The sequence below is a fragment of the Vicia villosa genome, linkage group LG3 (assembly GCF_029867415.1).
Source record: "Vicia villosa cultivar HV-30 ecotype Madison, WI linkage group LG3, Vvil1.0, whole genome shotgun sequence".
In the NCBI taxonomy this organism is placed as follows: Eukaryota; Viridiplantae; Streptophyta; class Magnoliopsida; order Fabales; family Fabaceae; genus Vicia; species Vicia villosa.
This window is the reverse complement of record NC_081182.1, coordinates 192,979,373-192,996,705: the sequence shown is the minus strand read 5'-3', so window position 1 is coordinate 192,996,705 and position 17,333 is coordinate 192,979,373. Positions and strand designations below refer to the sequence as shown.

General features: G+C 32.5%; 1 protein-coding gene across 1 annotated transcript; it reads right to left on the bottom strand.

Annotated features, from left to right (window-relative positions):
- Nucleotides 1-16,183: 16,183 nt before the first annotated feature.
- Nucleotides 16,184-17,004, bottom strand: LOC131659625 (uncharacterized). Its single transcript, XM_058928792.1, has 2 exons — nt 16,443-17,004; nt 16,184-16,311 (listed from the first exon to the last, which is right to left on the bottom strand). The coding sequence occupies exons 1-2, from the start codon at nt 17,002-17,004 to the stop codon at nt 16,184-16,186; spliced, it is 690 nt and encodes a 229-aa protein (XP_058784775.1).
- Between the last annotated feature and the right edge of the window lie 329 nt (nt 17,005-17,333).

The following is a 17,333-nucleotide window of genomic DNA, read 5'->3' as shown; positions in this document are numbered from 1 at the left end:
ACGATTTATGATGTTATGATGTTGTTGTTTATTGTTTTATCTTAGCTGAATAAGATGTTATTGATTTAAGGATTGAGAACTATGATTCCACCATGTTCTAATGAAAGAAGTTATTTTGTTTTGAAAAGTATTATATGCTGAGTATTTGTTGATTGATTAAAGAAAGTGCTATGTATCCGCTAAATGCGATGATGTGATTTATTGTTAAATGAATATGTGACGCCTCATTTGTTTGTCCAGAAATTTTTAAATACTCTGATATTTTCCGCATTATGATTGCCGAGTAGAAATGGGGTGTTACATTAGTGGTATCAGAGCAGGTCGGTCCGTCCGGCCAAGTTGTCGAGTCTGTTGAGTTTGTACGACAGTTGAACCTGTCAGTGTTTTATCTTGTAGTACGCGACACGTGTGTGGAACACTATTGGTACTTATTTATTTTGTTGCAGGAAGTAATTTGACGATAAGTAGGGGAGAAGCCTTGCTTCTCGAAGAGGGTTTTGTTGTAAGAGATAGTCTGGTATGCTGTCGACAAGCATCGGTGCAAGCGTTTGTTGAGAGTTTTGGAGGTTATTTGGATTTGAAGACGACGTGAAGTTAAGAATGATTTTGAGAGACGGAATTTAGAGAGCTGCGATGTTCAGCACATTTGAGGACTGTGAAGTTGTTGGTACGAGTAACCTTTGCGTGGGATGCCGATGTTTGAAAAGTGATAGAGTAATGAAGTTGCAGTGAACCTTATGTTGGACTCACATAAGTGATTGTCGGATGTAGTCGATGCATGAAGTATGGTGAATCACGAGTTCAAGTTAGAAACTCGAAGGTGCGCGTAGCCTGTGAAAAGAATGGTTGTCTCGGTGATATTAAGACTGGAATTTCGATGAAAGAATGCATCTCTCGAGCTATAAGGGGTTACGCTAGAGGCTGTTTGGAACATGCTTAAGTCGAAGAAAAGTGAGTTTCGCAGTGGGATCTCCGTAAATGAGTCGCAGAGAATTCAGAATCATTGTGAAACTTTAAAATTTCATAACTTGAGTTTCGGATATCCGATTTGAGTTCCGTTTGAATCGTCGGAAAGATAATGAGATGAATTATGAAGTACGAGTATATAAGTAATTTTGGAGATGGAAAGGCGTTGACGATTGTGGGATGCTAAGTGACTATGAAGAGGATTTTGTAAAATGATTGGATGTCGGTGTCTCATCGACGAGATATAATGAGTAGGAAGTTGTAGGAATTATTAAAGCCCAAAGTGAATTATTGGATTATGACGTGTTAATGGATTTGAGTGAAAATTCGGAAATGGCGCTATTACAAAGTAACGACGGTTTATACTCCACTATGGTTGTCGGATACTAATTGACAAATTGGGGAACTGATCACCCTCAATCTATTGTTAATGGTAGGCGAAAATCGTGTTGGATGTTTTAGCCTTGTCTTGCTGTCTTAATAGTAAGGAAAGAGTATTGATGCTATATTGCAATGATAGTTGCTTTTGAGTTGATGGGGATTTACAGGGATATATCCACGGAAAAGTGGAGGAATGTTGAACAATTCAGAGTAGTGAGTTTTATGCAAGCGAGTGTTGCAAAGTGAAAGATTGGAAATACCAAGTGAAACAACGATGGGAGGATGAGTATTAAGGAAAGTCTGTGTTGGATTGAAAATTCGTAAACCATGAAGTTGACGGAATTTTAACAAGGCAGTAACTTAAAGAAGAATTATCAGAGTTGCGCAGCGGAAGCATTGCGTTACGCTGTTGTTATACGACTTGTAAGAAGTGAAGGACGAGATGTCAGAAGATTGTGCAGTGGAGTTATCTTGATGTTTGGATTGATAGACTGTTGGAATAAGTGCGATGAGCCGGATGATGCATTGGGCCGTAGATTATTGTGAATCTGGTAAGAATAGCAATGTGTCGTTATGGAACCGCTATTGGATTTTTGTGACCGAGTGATTATCAGAATTATTTCGCTGTTTGTGAGAAGTTACTGGAATATTTGTGGTGTTGTGTTACCTCAAATTGTTGGTAGTAATGGCGAGTAGAGTTGTTAGTACCTATTGCTAATGATCGGTGTATAGTTGGTATATATATGTGCGAGAATGAAGCGATGTTCGTATTTCGATATCAAAGGTGTCGACATGGAAAAAAACGTGTGCATTGATTTATATCTTACGGAGTCGTTGTTGTGCCGAAGAGGTAGCGATTGGAGTTATTACCAAGTGCGACTTGGAGACAAGAGATTTGGAATACAAGATTTGTGTTTGGGATGGTGTTAGGCGAATTTTCGAGGACGAAAATATTCTAAGTGGGGGAGAGTTGTAACGCCCGGAAATTCGATTATTCTCTTAATCTAGACGTTCGGAGTGTTTAGTGAAGTTTTCGTATTTTGAGACGATTTGGTCAGTATTAGTTCGGGATAGCGGGTCGATATTTAATCAAGAGTTTTGATATTTTCAGTATTAGAAATATTATTGGAATAATATTTGAAGTTTTGGGAATTTTCTGAGTAATTAAGATTAGACCGGAAATATGATATATTGGTCGAATTTGTATTGTCGGTGTTATTTTAGGGCACATTTGGAATTATTAAATTGAAGTCGGAAAATAATATTAAGAATAATATTATTTATTACAAGTCGGAATTTATTATATCGACGGAATATTATAAAGTGATGTGTTGGTTATTTCGGGTCATTTATGTTATTGGGCCTAAATTGGTTGTGAAGAATTGTTATCTAAGCCCAATTGAAATGATAAATTAGGGTTTTAGAGAGGAGAAAGAATAGTTGTCATTTTTGGAGAAAAGAAGAATAGAAGAGAAAGAGGCAAGTTTGAAGGAGAAGAACAAAGCTTAGAAACTTCCATCCATGGTGTCAAATTGGAGACCCATTGAGTTGCTTCAATTGATAAGGTAAGGGTGGGGTTCTCTTCCTATAATGGGTCTATGAGCAATTGTATATTGGGGATTAGGGATTTATATTATTGCAATTGTTGTGTTAAATTGTTCCAATGCTGTGTATACGTGTGTTTGCTGTTTGCTTGCTGCTGTTTATGTTCATATTGGTATGCTTCCAAAATGGCTATGTTGTACTTTAAATGTGAGGCTGAAATATTAAAATACATAAGAAATGAGAGAATGAGCCATGACAATACAGCATCCACGACAAGGGGAGTACGGCATGAAGGGCGACGGCGGCGGCATGTGGTTTCCAAATTGACTGACTGTTCACGCACATACTTGTATGCTAGTTACTGTGTGAGTTAATTTGTTTACTTTCCAATCCTCATATGCCATTTACCATACTGTTAATTAATTAATGAATATATATATATATATATATATATATATATATATATATATATATATATATATATATATATATATATATATATATATTTATAATGAAATGAACCGTGGAGTTATATAACAGCAGTTATAATAAAATGTCAAAACGGTTCTGTTTGAAAGAAATAGCCGAATTAAGCGGTATAATTAGTTGTTCGGAATTTGATGAAATTTGACGTGGTATCTAAGTTTAATTAGTACATTAACGTGGTGGTGTTATTTTGTCAAAATTGTGATGTTAATCGGTCGATTAAATTAATGGTTGAATTAATCTCAATTAGTTTATTTAATTGAAAACACTTAGACTTAGATTAATTATTCAGTTTGTCGGTAAATAACGGTATCTTGAGAATTTAACCGAACGAATCGAATAACTAATAAAGAATAGAATTGTATCCGAACTAACCGGTTGCGCTATGTTTTATGACTTGGGAGTATAACCCGAAAATTTGTAAAGTCGAATATTAAGGATTTAACCGAAAATTAGATAACCGGTAGTGATGTAGGATATATTTGATTAATTTGAGAATATTAAGTGAATGATTTTTGTTAGTTGATAGTGGGTTAGTGAGTTGATTAAACGATTAATTTATAGAGAATTATGAGACTAATGTGAATTGACTCAATGTGTTGATTTGTTGTGATATACCGAAACATGATGATGTTGTGATGATTTTGTTAATGTTTGAAATTATATGTTTGTCGTGAGGTGTGGAAACATGACGATGTTTGTGATGATTGGTAATACGTGATGTTGTATATATATTCGTGACGATAATTTTGTGATTAAGTGAAGCTGAAATATTATGGTGACGTGAGTTACCTCGTATAATGGTAATTGATTGTGATATAGGCTTATGCCTCGTGATGATATGTGATTGTGATGAGTATGTTGTGTTGTCTTGTTTGTCGAGTCACATTTCATTTGCATACTCTGTGACGGCCTGGATTGGCAAATTAGTGACGAAGGCTTATGCCTTGTGCCTCAGATTCGGGCAATTGGTGACGGGGGCTGAAGCTCCGATTGGTACCACATGCATATACATGAGTCATGTCCCATGTGTCTTATGTGATTCGTAGTTGTGACGTTTTGTGAATATATTGTGATTGTATTTGGTGACTTGTTAAATGATGGAAGTATGTGAAAATGTGAATTGATGATTTTATGAATAGTATGATGATATCAATACCTGTGAGTGCAATTAACTGAATATGTCTGGGTGACTTATATGTGATGTTTTTGTGACTAGATGTATGACTTATATGCGGTGATGTTTTAGGATTAGAATTGTGATTTATACTTATGATGAATTATGACTTAGCTTGCAAAGTAAATGAAGTATATATATAATTGATATGAATATGAAGTGTTGTGACTTGTTGTGAGATTTGGGAATTTGTGAAAGCATGAAGTGTATAGCAATATTAATACTTGCGATGTGATAACTATATACTCCTGGATCCTATTATACAATTTATCATGCGCCCACTTATATGATTTGATATCTCACCCTTTTCTCTTGTTTGCCGTTGCCTTTATATTGGTAACGTGCAGGTATTCATGTATGAAGATTTAGTTACCGTTAATCGAGTCAGTTGTCGCTCTGATACGTAGCACTCGGGGGAACGATTTATGATGTTATGATGTTGTTGTTTATTGTTTTATCTTAGCTGAATAAGATGTTATTGATTTAAGGATTGAGAACTATGATTCCACCATGTTCTAATGAAAGAAGTTATTTTGTTTTGAAAAGTATTATATGCTGAGTATTTGTTGATTGATTAAAGAAAGTGCTATGTATCCGCTAAATGCGATGATGTGATTTATTGTTAAATGAATATGTGACGCCTCATTTGTTTGTCCAGAAATTTTTAAATACTCTGATATTTTCCGCATTATGATTGCCGAGTAGAAATGGGGTGTTACATCCGTAGCACCGTACCAGTGTGTCCCACACAGCCTTCCCCGTCGTTTAATCATCGATCTTCTCAAACACATTCGTATTTATACACTTATGAATATAGAACAACGCCTTCTGATCCCTCTTCCTCAGTTCTGTTTGCGCGTTTCTTTGCACTTCAGTTGCATCTGCTACAACCGGCGTGTTACCATCATTGATGAGATTAAGAACATCTTGAACGTCAAAGAACTCATGTATCTGAATCACTCACTGATTTCATTTATTTCCACCAAATACTAGAAGCTTTATGTTCATTCATTTATTTATTTCAGCCGTATATCTTTGTTCACGTGTAAATTCACTCAGATCTCACCAACACTCGCGTTTCTCTATCCTGCAGAAAGAAGTAATGTGATTCTGTTCCAATTTTGATCGTAAATTCAATGCGAATTTAAGAAACGAATTCAATCACAAACGCCTCACTTACACTCATGTTTCCCTGTGAATCTAATCGGAGCTCTAGATACCAGTTGTTGGTGTAGAAGGTTGAAGATGAAGATGGGAGAGAAGAGAGAAAGTGTGTGTAACTAAATTCTTTCTCAAAATTGAAATTGTGAATTCTGTTACAAATTTAAATCACATTGGATTTATATACTAAAACCCAAGTGAAAACCCATATGACACTAATGGCTTTCTTGTTCTTTAGAAGCTCAGTCAACTCCCAATTCTTGTTTCTTTCTATAGCCTCAAGTTCTTCTTTCATGACATTCACCCAAACTTTCTTCTTTAGAACTTTTCAGTACTAAATGGTTTAGAGTCTACTGACATGGCATACAGAATGACTTCTCCTTCAGATTCTATCTCAGTATCATGCAACATGTCAAACTCTGCAAATCTTCTTGGTATTTGTCTGATTCTTTGTGTCCTTTGAACTTGTTCAGAATCTTCTTCAGAAGTTGGAACAGTATCAGATGCTGGACTATCTTCAGAAGTTCCAACTTCAAAGGAATGACCACTATCAGGGGTTGGATTACCACCAGAGGTTAGATCATCATCGAAATCAGGATTAGAATTAGATTCATCTTCAGGTTCAGACTCGCCTTCAGAATCTTCTTCAATTTCAGAGTTACCTTCCGAGGAATCTGAATAACAAAAAGTATATTAAATTAAGCTAAGAAATAAAAGTCACCTATTTATTCAAAGCCGTGGAATGAAGAACTTAAGGAAATGCATATGTACATGCTTTGTTTTTATTGCTGTCTTTGAGCAATGGAAGAAGTTTTCTGTATCAAGTGAAATTAAATAGATTTACCACTAAATCTGTAAATTGATATTAATATAGAACCAACATTTTATAAACGAAATATATTATATATCATCATACTATGCTGCATCAAACAAAGAATGATTAAATACATGACAACCCAATGCATTAAAATATGCAAATTCTGTTAAAATGTAACAATATTTAACTCATAATTAAAATCTTAGAATTACTATCTGACTAGTGAGACTATTTTTCTAAGAATTTTTTTTATTGTTATTGTTCATCCATGTTGTGATGATATTATGATGATTCCAATGATCCTCAATTTCCTTTAGCTTCTATTTGTTCATTGAACAGCTTGCCTTTAATTTACCAGTCGGAAACAATATCAAGAAAATAAATAGTCAATCCTTATAGAAAAACAATTAAAATTTTAAATTAATATGTTTCAACAATGTGTTACTTATGTAATATGTTTGACATTTGTACATATCTGACAACGACACGACGCCGACACACATATGCATTTGTGCTTATTAGATCATAGCGTATATACCAATGGAATATAATATAGGAAGCAAGATATTAGCAGATATTAACGAGACCATTCCACAAATCATGAACCTATCATTTTTTTAAAACAAGTAAAAACACATAGGAATCAGACATATAAACAACTTTCTATAAAATCAATCAAAATTACAAGTGACGCTGCTAACAAATCCTATCACAAAGTTGATGTCAAACATAATTAGAAACAACATTATCAAACAAATGCTAACTTGAAAGCAAATAAAACAGAAACTCGGAGGAGCAAAATTAAAACTAAATGTAGAATACAAATTTTACCTCTTAAATGTAATTAAAGAAGGAGAGTTTTGAAGCAAGAAGTCAATGATTCCATGAGGTATGGATGAAGATGTTGCTTTAAATATTTCTCGTTTCTGTTATACTTTTAGTAGCATCAAGTTACATAAGGAAATTCAGTCTTTAATAAATCTGAAACTACGGGCAGAGTTTGGCCAATGAATCATGACCAGTATTATCAAAGCATATGTTCTTTTAAAAAATTTAAAAATAAATTGACATATTTATAAACTAACTAACTAAATTTTTTTTCCTTTTTTTGCATTCTTTTTCTTTTTGATTTGTCAAAGTACAATCTTTTTTTTTTATCATGATCAACATTTCCTATTTATTTTCTTCTTTTCCAAAACATTTCATTCTCCCCAACTTTATCATTTTTGTAAACCCTTGAATTCTATCTTTAAGACATTATATGAACATTGTTTTTCTTTAAAAATTGGTTAAGGATTGTATCTTCTCAAAAACCAAAAAAAGTCAATGTTTAGGTCCAAATGGTTTACCAATCAATAACACCTCAGAAGTTTAGCATTTTGGTCTAGTAGTTTTTCCCTAAATAAGAAAACAATGCATTGTTCACATCCATGAAATCATTATACATTAACTAATAGTAAGGAAACATAAAGGCCCAAATAATTTTTCTAGAAAATAAACATATATTTTATAAGATATAATTGAATAAAAATAAATTGAAGCCTAAAATATCTCTCTCCTATCAATTTAGTCTAAAATAGTTTAATGTCTTTAAATTATATTTTAATCTAACTATATTTAATTTATCGCTTAAGTTTTAGATACTAAATAATTGAATAGAAAAATAATTTAAAAAACTTCTTTCTTATTAATAAGTAATAAATAAAATATTAAAATCTCCACGAGTTTTAAACTATTTAGAAAGAAGGAAGACAATAACATTATTTAACAATTAAGAAAAAGACCATTTATTTCTACTACTAAATAAAAAGAAATTCTGGCTGATAAACCCTAGTTGGACTTCGCACAATGCATAGCTATTGCATAGCCATTTGTTTATCACAATTTCTCATCTCCTTAAAAAAATTTGAGACTATAAAAACAAAAAGACGAAATTACAATGCAGACGAAAATCGAGACAGAACCAGTGATTAACCTGATTGTGTTTTCATTCACATATTGTCAACTTTGAACATCAAACAAGCTATTCAAAGTTGCATCCTTTCTAAAAGATGGAAGAATCTATGGATGCTTCTTCCTGTTCTTTCCTTGGATTCTCTTGACTTCAACACTTTCACGAGTTTCAATAAATTTGTGTCTCGAATTTTGTCTCTTCGCGATGACAAAACTGTTCTGCACGCTCTCAGTGGCAGAGCCAGAAAAATTATAAAGTCTGGGCAAGAATTTAAAGACCGCAAATTCACATTGTATATAATATATAAATAATCATGAATCAATGTGTGGAAGAACAATCTAAAACCAAAATCAGAACCCAAACATCTTCTTCCTTGACAATTCCAAAGATAATTTTTTTTCAGCTACTTATTTTTCAACTTAATAGTCTTTCACATAGACACAAGCATAAAAGATTCACTTCCAAAACTCTTCAAGCTCCCATAGACACAAGCACAAAAGAATCACTTCCAATACTCTTCAAGCACTTTATGAGTTATGACGCAAGGCCAATTACAGAAATCCATATTCATAAGTGTATCATCACCAAGAACTTTATGTTGCTTCACTATGTCTTAGAATTGCTATTTGTTATTTCAATGTGAATGAATAGCAAAAACTATTTCTTTTACAAGTGGAAATTTATTTCAATTTTTGAAATCATTACATATATTCTAGGGATAAAACATATTTACCCCTGCCATTAGGGCGAGATTCGGTATTTTAAAAAATTTGATTCACATAGGAATTGAACCTAGGAAGGTATATTTACTGTACTATTTTTAAAAAATGTAACTATTAATATATACTGTACTATTAATATATATTGTTTCAGTTCCATAATATATAACAATAGACAAGTTGGCCTAGTGGTAGCGGCCATTTCATGCGTACCAAACAGTGCCAACGTGGCATTTAAAACCATAATTAAATAAATAAAAAATATTTAAAAAGCCACGTGGGATGCCACGTAACCAGATTATTTTTGCCCAGTAAGCCAAACAAGAGATAGGGAGTAGCAGAAACGGAATCTGTGTTTTATAAGAGGGAATCTAACAAAAAAGACTAATAGGGGAAAAATCCAAATCTCACCCTATTGTCATACAAGTTATATTTACAAAATCATATTGTTTGATAAGCTGAGATTACATATAAACTCAGCCATTAATAAATACAAAATTAAGAAAATGGGTATTAAATCATTGAACTATGTGGTTTAGCGGACATATATCTAATTAGAAACAGAATATGTTGTTTAGCCTACATATATATAATTAGAAATAGAAATGATTAACCAATTAAGACCAATGATATAATAATTCAAAACACAAAACAGCCCGTAGATATTCTCACCAAAAACAGTATAGTATCCATCGAGAAGCTTCAACATCCGTTCAATTTTACGTATGATATTTAAATAATACCATTGATTTATGTATCAAAAAGATCAACGTAACTGAATTAATTTCTAAAAAATTAATGTTATGCCTACAAACACATATAGAAAACAGATAGAAAACCATAGATAATCTTTCAAATTGAGTGGAAAATAAACGTGCACAAACACATATACACACAGTCATTTAATCAAACATTTGGTGTGCATATCATTCTAGTTGCACAAACACATTTCACAGATTTCACAAAAAAAAAGAGCTGAACATAGATTTTAGATGCAATTTCTTGTTCAAACAGAGGAAAACTAAACGTTAAAAGCTGAAAAAGATTGGGATAGCGAGTCTCTCTGATCGATGGCAGAACGAAGCTATGACCGGAAGAGAGGGTGTTTCAACGACGTGCTTGTGCCATTGCTGCGGAGCAATTATTGACGGCGTGAGCGTGGTCACGTTTGACTGTGTTGTGTTTGTTTTCTTCGTTCTCCCCCTTTTTTCTTCATTCTGATTTCGAATGCCCTTTTTCACATATAACTTGCCCTTTTTTACCTATAATTTGCCCTAGTTTTTTTTACTTCATATTTCAAAAACTAAATGGGCCAGAGCCTGGGCAGTTGCTCAGGCCACGCTCTCAAGTTTTATAGTAAGGGTTATACGAACCATCACCTGCTCAAAAGGGTTATAAAATATGTATTTTCGCACAATGTCAAGATATTAGAGATGACGCTGGGTTGTTGTACTTGTTCATATTCAACAAACATTCATAGAAAACATATAAATACATTCAACAATAATGACGTCCCAACAAATACTTTGATGTTTGGAAACATAGACGTGCTCATGTATTAAATACAAAATGACCAGCATCTCCAAATTCCTCTTATCCATGGCATTATTAGTAAAATAAATAAAACACACATAAATTGTTGAAAAATTGCTAATATTAAACAACGAAACAATGAAACTAAAGTAAATGAAGATTCACATTAACGGTGGTCAAGTTATGGCAGCAATTTAGTCATCATCCTCTTATTCTTCACCGTTTTCTCGCATTCTTCTTCCTATTCATCTCCACTTTCTTTCTCTTCTTCTTTAGCCTCAGCATTACCTCTACCTGCCTTTTCCCCAAATTTTGGATGAAATGGTATGTCCATACACTTTTGGCAATAGCAAGGCCTGGTTATAATCTTGGATACAACCCTTACTAAAACTTTTAGAAATAAAACTAGATAGAATTCATCACACAGATTAAACAAATAAAGAGATAAAGGATTTCCATGTAAAATACCAAAACCAATAGTTGAGTACATAAAGGACATAATAACAGATAAAATTGAGAACCACCGTGGCTTATCAATTTCAAGAATATGTGAGAGAAATATTTCAACCATTCCAAATTTAACCATGGATAGTGTTTCACCGATATGACATGGTTTATTGACATTCCTTCATCTTCTATGTAAATAATTGCTTGTTTTAATTGTCATTGTAAATAAATTAAACATAAAACATCAGTTACATAAAACACATATTAACATATCTTTTAATTTTCAATTAAATTTTATTTTATTACTTAACTATACTCACATTTTACTTAAGGAAGCATAACTAGTCTATCCAATGGCAGTATCAAAGGGATTACTATATTTAAAAAAATAACTTCACTTTAGAGCCACAAAATGTTGTTTGACAACATTAGTGTAATATGTAATTCTAGTTCTTATTAAGATAAAAAATGAAAATAATTAAATTAATATTGTCAGGGAACATCTTGGAGGCTTTAAGTTAAGGTTCTTAAAAATTTTAAATATGTTAGTTGTTCAGGTGCTGCCATTGAATTAACTTTAAACGCTTCTATGAGCATCAATATAGTTAATTATAAAATAATATATAATTAAAAAGTTATTGCTATTAATATGAGTCATATGTAAATTGATCTTTTAATGTTTAATTTAATTAGCAAGGCAATTAAAAGAAGCAATTGTAAATGATCCATGTCATATCAAAGAAATACTTTACACGATTTCATTTGGTGTGGTGGGAATTTTTCTATACCAAATTCCTAAATTTGATAAGCACTGGTAGTTCTCAACCTTAATGGCTAGTATGTCATTCACATATTCAACTATTTATCTTGATGTAAGACAGAGATATCCTCTCCCTCCTTAGTTATTTATTCTAGATACAACTCTTACTTCAACTCTTTTATGATTATAGTAATATTTACCGCAACTTCTTTTTTTAGAATAAAATTTTATAACAGGTGCTCATAATAAAAACACGGCAGCAAATGGCTTTTTATTAGCTTAATCAATCCATTCTTTTTGTCGAATTGTTAATCTCTCTATCCAATGGTTATCCTATGTTGAGTTGAGGTAATCTAATGCCAGAAAAAAAAAATTATTTGTAAAATTTAAAATGGTATAAGTACTTACATTATTGTTTTACAAATGTCTAAAAAAATAATATTAAATTGTGATTGATTAATAAAATAAGAAATTTAAACACTTTGAAATAAATATAAAGATTATATCTCATATAATGACATTGCATACTTGATTTAAATGGATAACACCAAGAAATAAAGTCAAAGGATACAATTTAGAGAGAGATGTGACATACTTTTTGATCACTTGAATGTCTTTAAATAACTAGTTGATACTTGTTTCTTCTACATATTTTTATAGTCTCTCCTCCACTCTCTTTTTCAACTCTTTTTCAATGGTCCTCAAGTTTTTTCCATAGCAGAACCATACCAAAGTCTCCACTAAAATATAGCAAAGGAGAAATTGTCACTTTGGAACCTTTTTTTTAGATAGGAACAAAGAAATGATCATATATATTAGTTAAACCAACAATAATTTTTCTTCTGTAACTTTTTTTAACAGTAAAGGATACTTGCATAAACAAACAATATAAAATATTCTATAGTAACATGGCAGGGTTAGTTTTTTAAAACAAAGTAGTTAAAAAAGGAAATCAATACTCTCAAATTCTCATAAAAACTAAACATATTCCTAATGCTCAACAATAACAAGCATTGCAATAAATTATCCATAAATTATTTACTTGTTACATAAAAATCAAAGAAAACTTCAACACCAGAGAAATAAAATCACAATAATAAACACAACAATATGTTGTCCAGAGAACCTTAAATAGCTCAAATTCAGCTCATTCGCTAAAGAAGTCAAAATTTTCAACTCAAGATCAACTCAAAATTCAACTAATTTATTTTAATATAATTAAATATAAACACAAAGTGAGGATTATAATATTCAAAATAAATTAATTCTTATTCATCCCTTTCATATAATATACAGTGATGCATTTCTCAAATATACATTTTAAGAATAGTAACAGAAACATTCAAAGATATAAACATAGGTTGAAAATATACCATTGAATTGAGTTCTCAAAACATAGGTGTTTTTCACATCAACAATCACATCCAACGACTTAAGCTTCTGCAAATGTATTATGGACCAGTTATAATCTTGGAATCAATTTACAGAATCATTGAACTGAAGCCTCTGCAAATGTATCCAGCGATTGAAGCATCATTATATTGAATATCCAATTGTGGAATTGATATTTTAGAATTCAAGCTTTCACTGTTCTTATATTGATGGCCATAATGAACGAATTAAGTAATTAACATTGTTTGAGAGAGAAGCTAGGGTTTCTTGTGGGGGAGAGCGAATTGGACAACAGTTTCTTGTCATGGAACGAGTTTTAAGGGAATGAAGGAACGAGTTTCAAGGGAGTGAAGGAACAACAATTAACATTAATATTTTATAAAAATAAGAAAAACTTACTGTAAAAAAAATATTAATAAGAAAAACTTTGTCTAGGTCTTGTAATGTTTAACTTAAATTATTTTTTTTGGGTCTTGTTGACTTTTCTGGTCCAGAACAAGTTAGTAAGTAGGATTGTAGACTTGGAAAAAGGGAGCGAAACCGAAGAGGAAGGAAGGAAGGTGTTACATAATGTTCATCAATGATTATCGGATCATTAAACATTAGAGGGGGAGTGAACACACTCAAAAGAAGGAGAATTAGTTCCATCATTATAACAGGTAAAGCGGACATCTTTCTTATTCAAGAAACGAAGGTGACTAGTATGAATGAGATTATTGCTAATAGTTTTTGGAAATCTATGAATATCGGTTTCGCTTTCTCGAATTCGGTAGGAAGATCGGGTGGTTTGATTACCTTGCGGAAGAATGATAGTATGTCGGTGTTGAATAGTGTTAAAGGCGATGGCTTATTGGGAATCAAAGTGAAATGGAAGGATAATCTTTATTATGTGGTAAATGTTTATTCTTCGTGCAATATTTATAAGAAGAGATCTATGTGGGAAGAGTTAATTGAGTTGAAGAAGATTTTCGTAGATGGTGAATGGATTTTGGGTGGTGATTTCAACGCTATCAACAATTGTGGAGAGAGGAGAGGTAGGGGGTTTTAGTTAATAAGAAAGACGCGGAGTTATTTTCGGAATTTATTATCAAGAGCGATTTGGTGGACGTTCCTTGTAAAGGAAAAAAAATTCTCTTAGTATAATATGGATGGTAAGTCGAAAAGTAGGATTGATCGGTTTCTTTTATCGAGTGTCGTGGTGAATAGATTGCAAGTGATCGGTCAATTGATGTGTGATAGAGACAAACACAGAATGATTAAATACATGACAACCAAAGATATATAATTATGCAAATTATGTGAAAGTAGAAAAATAAAATATATGAAGAATAATTTAGTTAAACAAGGAAAAATAAATTTTAGAAATACTATCTAACTAGTGAAAAGATTTCTCTAAGCAAAAATGTTACTCTTGCTTCAATGTATGCACCTCAGATTCCTCTTGCTTCAATTTGTTCATTGTTCATCTTGCCACAAAAAATGTCCAACTTTAACTTGAACCAGTTCTCCTTCTTGTGTTTTTGTCCAAATAATGTTAAGTAATTCACCAATATTTCTGAAATACATAAAATCATGAGGTCTAAATTAGATAATAATTTCACAAAACATATTACTACTGATGCGCTTACAAACTTGTATTATTGGATTTTACATGAACTAAAAAAACTCACTAAATAAAGAACAGAACGTCAATTCTTATGGGTAGGGGGAATTGAATCCCAATATTCCATCTAGGGCCCCTCTCACAGAACACCTAAAGAATATATGTTTAAAGCTTATGCATATGAACAAAAACGAATGTATGAGCGACGTTTGATAAGTGTCAATGCTTGACAACAGACACGATGTCACATGTGATTATATTAAGTTTGTCTTCTTTTAAATTCTTATTAATATCGATGTTTCAGTGTTTTGTCAAATGTCTGCATAAACATACCAATTAAAATAAAATGGAAAGTAAGAAATTAACGAGACTATTCCATAACTCTGGAACCTATCATTAATTGAAACAAGAAAAAACACATGAGAATTTGACATAGAAACATTTTCTATAAGGTAGAAGTTAAATCATAAAACATGTTAGCATCCAAGTACAATCTAGAAGCTAGAAATTAAATCATAAAACATGTTAGTATTCGAGTTTAATTTGTTCCTCTACATATGATAATAAGTTATAATTATAGAGACAAAGTGAAACAGAAACAAATGAAAATAAATTCACGCAAAAAATCTTTCTTTCATTAGTTTAATCCACATTTTACCTTTGTAATGAATTTAGTGAACCGAACATTTGGTGAAGGAAAGTTTTAAAGAAAAAAGTCAATTACTAATATGGCATCTATTAATCTATTAATCTATTAATCTGTGGGATAATCCATATGAAGCTGGTCTTATTTCTACTTCCAGTATCTTCAAGTTACATAAGGAAGGGAACTCAAACTTCAATTCATCAGGAACTAAGGAGAGAACCTAAGCAATAAAGGACAACAATTAATCATGAATTTAATCAAACTATAAGTATTTAAAAAAAAATCGAAATAAATTGACATATAATGCAAGCATGTAAATATTGTAAGAAGGATACAAAAAATTTTAAAAAAATATTCATACAAATCTTGTAAATACTCCCCACCAAGCAAATTGGACGATATTCATACAAATCTTGAGGATTTTTGCTCTTAGAAATCAAAGTTAGAAAAGAGGAAGTTATAGCTTTCACAAGATTACCTTTAGAATGGAAATCATTACAAAGAGCCATTAAATCCCCTTTTAGAAAAGACCAAAATCTCTTGAAGAACTCAAGAGTGAAACCGCCTGGGCCCGAACTTTTGTTCCCGTCACACGACTAAATAGCCTCCTTAACTTCTTCCTTCGAAAACGGCCTCTCCATCTCCATTGATTCATTCGGCAGCAAAGAATTCAGACTAATTCCATAAGGCTCCGGCCTACAACCAACTTCCTCCTTAAAGAAATCTTTAAAATGAGCACACATGAAGTCTTTAACATCTCTAACATCTTCCAATCTGCCCTATTTGAGCCTATAGAACACAAAGAGTTTAACCTCATTCTCTCCCTCAAATAATTATGAAAAAAGTGGGTATTACCATCTCCTTCAGATAACCAAAGTTGTCTAGATTTAAGCCGGAGAATACTTTCCTTTTTGTTAAGATTAACCCAAAAATCCGCCATCGCCTTAGATCTCTTCAAAACCACCTCCTCCGGAACATTACCCGCAAAATGAACAAACAAGTTATCTAAAAGTTGCATCTCCTCCCCGACTTTCTCAATGTTAAGGTCGATCCAACCATAAACCTCTTTGTTCCACGAAGATATCCTCTCCTTAAGAACTTTCAACTTCTCTACCAAGCAAAAATCACCTCTCCCCTTTTTACTTATGGTTGCCAACTTCTTCTTCAGAAAAGAGGAGAAATCTTCATGATTGAACCAAGAGTTGTTGAATTCAAAAAGTTTAGGTCCCCAATTCTTTCTATTAACTTTCAACCAAATCGAAGCATGATCGGAAATGCCCCTTTCTCCAATAATTTGTCCTTCCACCTTCCAATCTTCTATAAAATCTTCCGATAGAAGGAATCTATCAATCCGACTCATAGCTTTGCCATTACTATTAAACCAAGTGAATTTGCCTCCTATTATTGCCTCCGACATCTCCTTTATATAACTCCTAACGGATTTACCTACCCTTTCCTCGAACGAAGAATGGAATTGAAGTCCCTTCCAATGCACCAAGCTCCCTTAGCACTACTCTTCTTAAACTCCACCACCTCTTCCATGACTTCAATCTACAATTGTTATCACACGAGGCGTAGACATTAATGAAGTAGATCAATTTTCCTTCCTTTTCCATGCAAAGACCAAGAAAACCTTCTCCTCTAAAACTATAGACCAGATTAAAAAGATCCTTCTTCCACATAGTTAATATGCCTCCGGACGCCCCAACCGCATCTAAGTAAGACCATTCCACCATATCATCATCC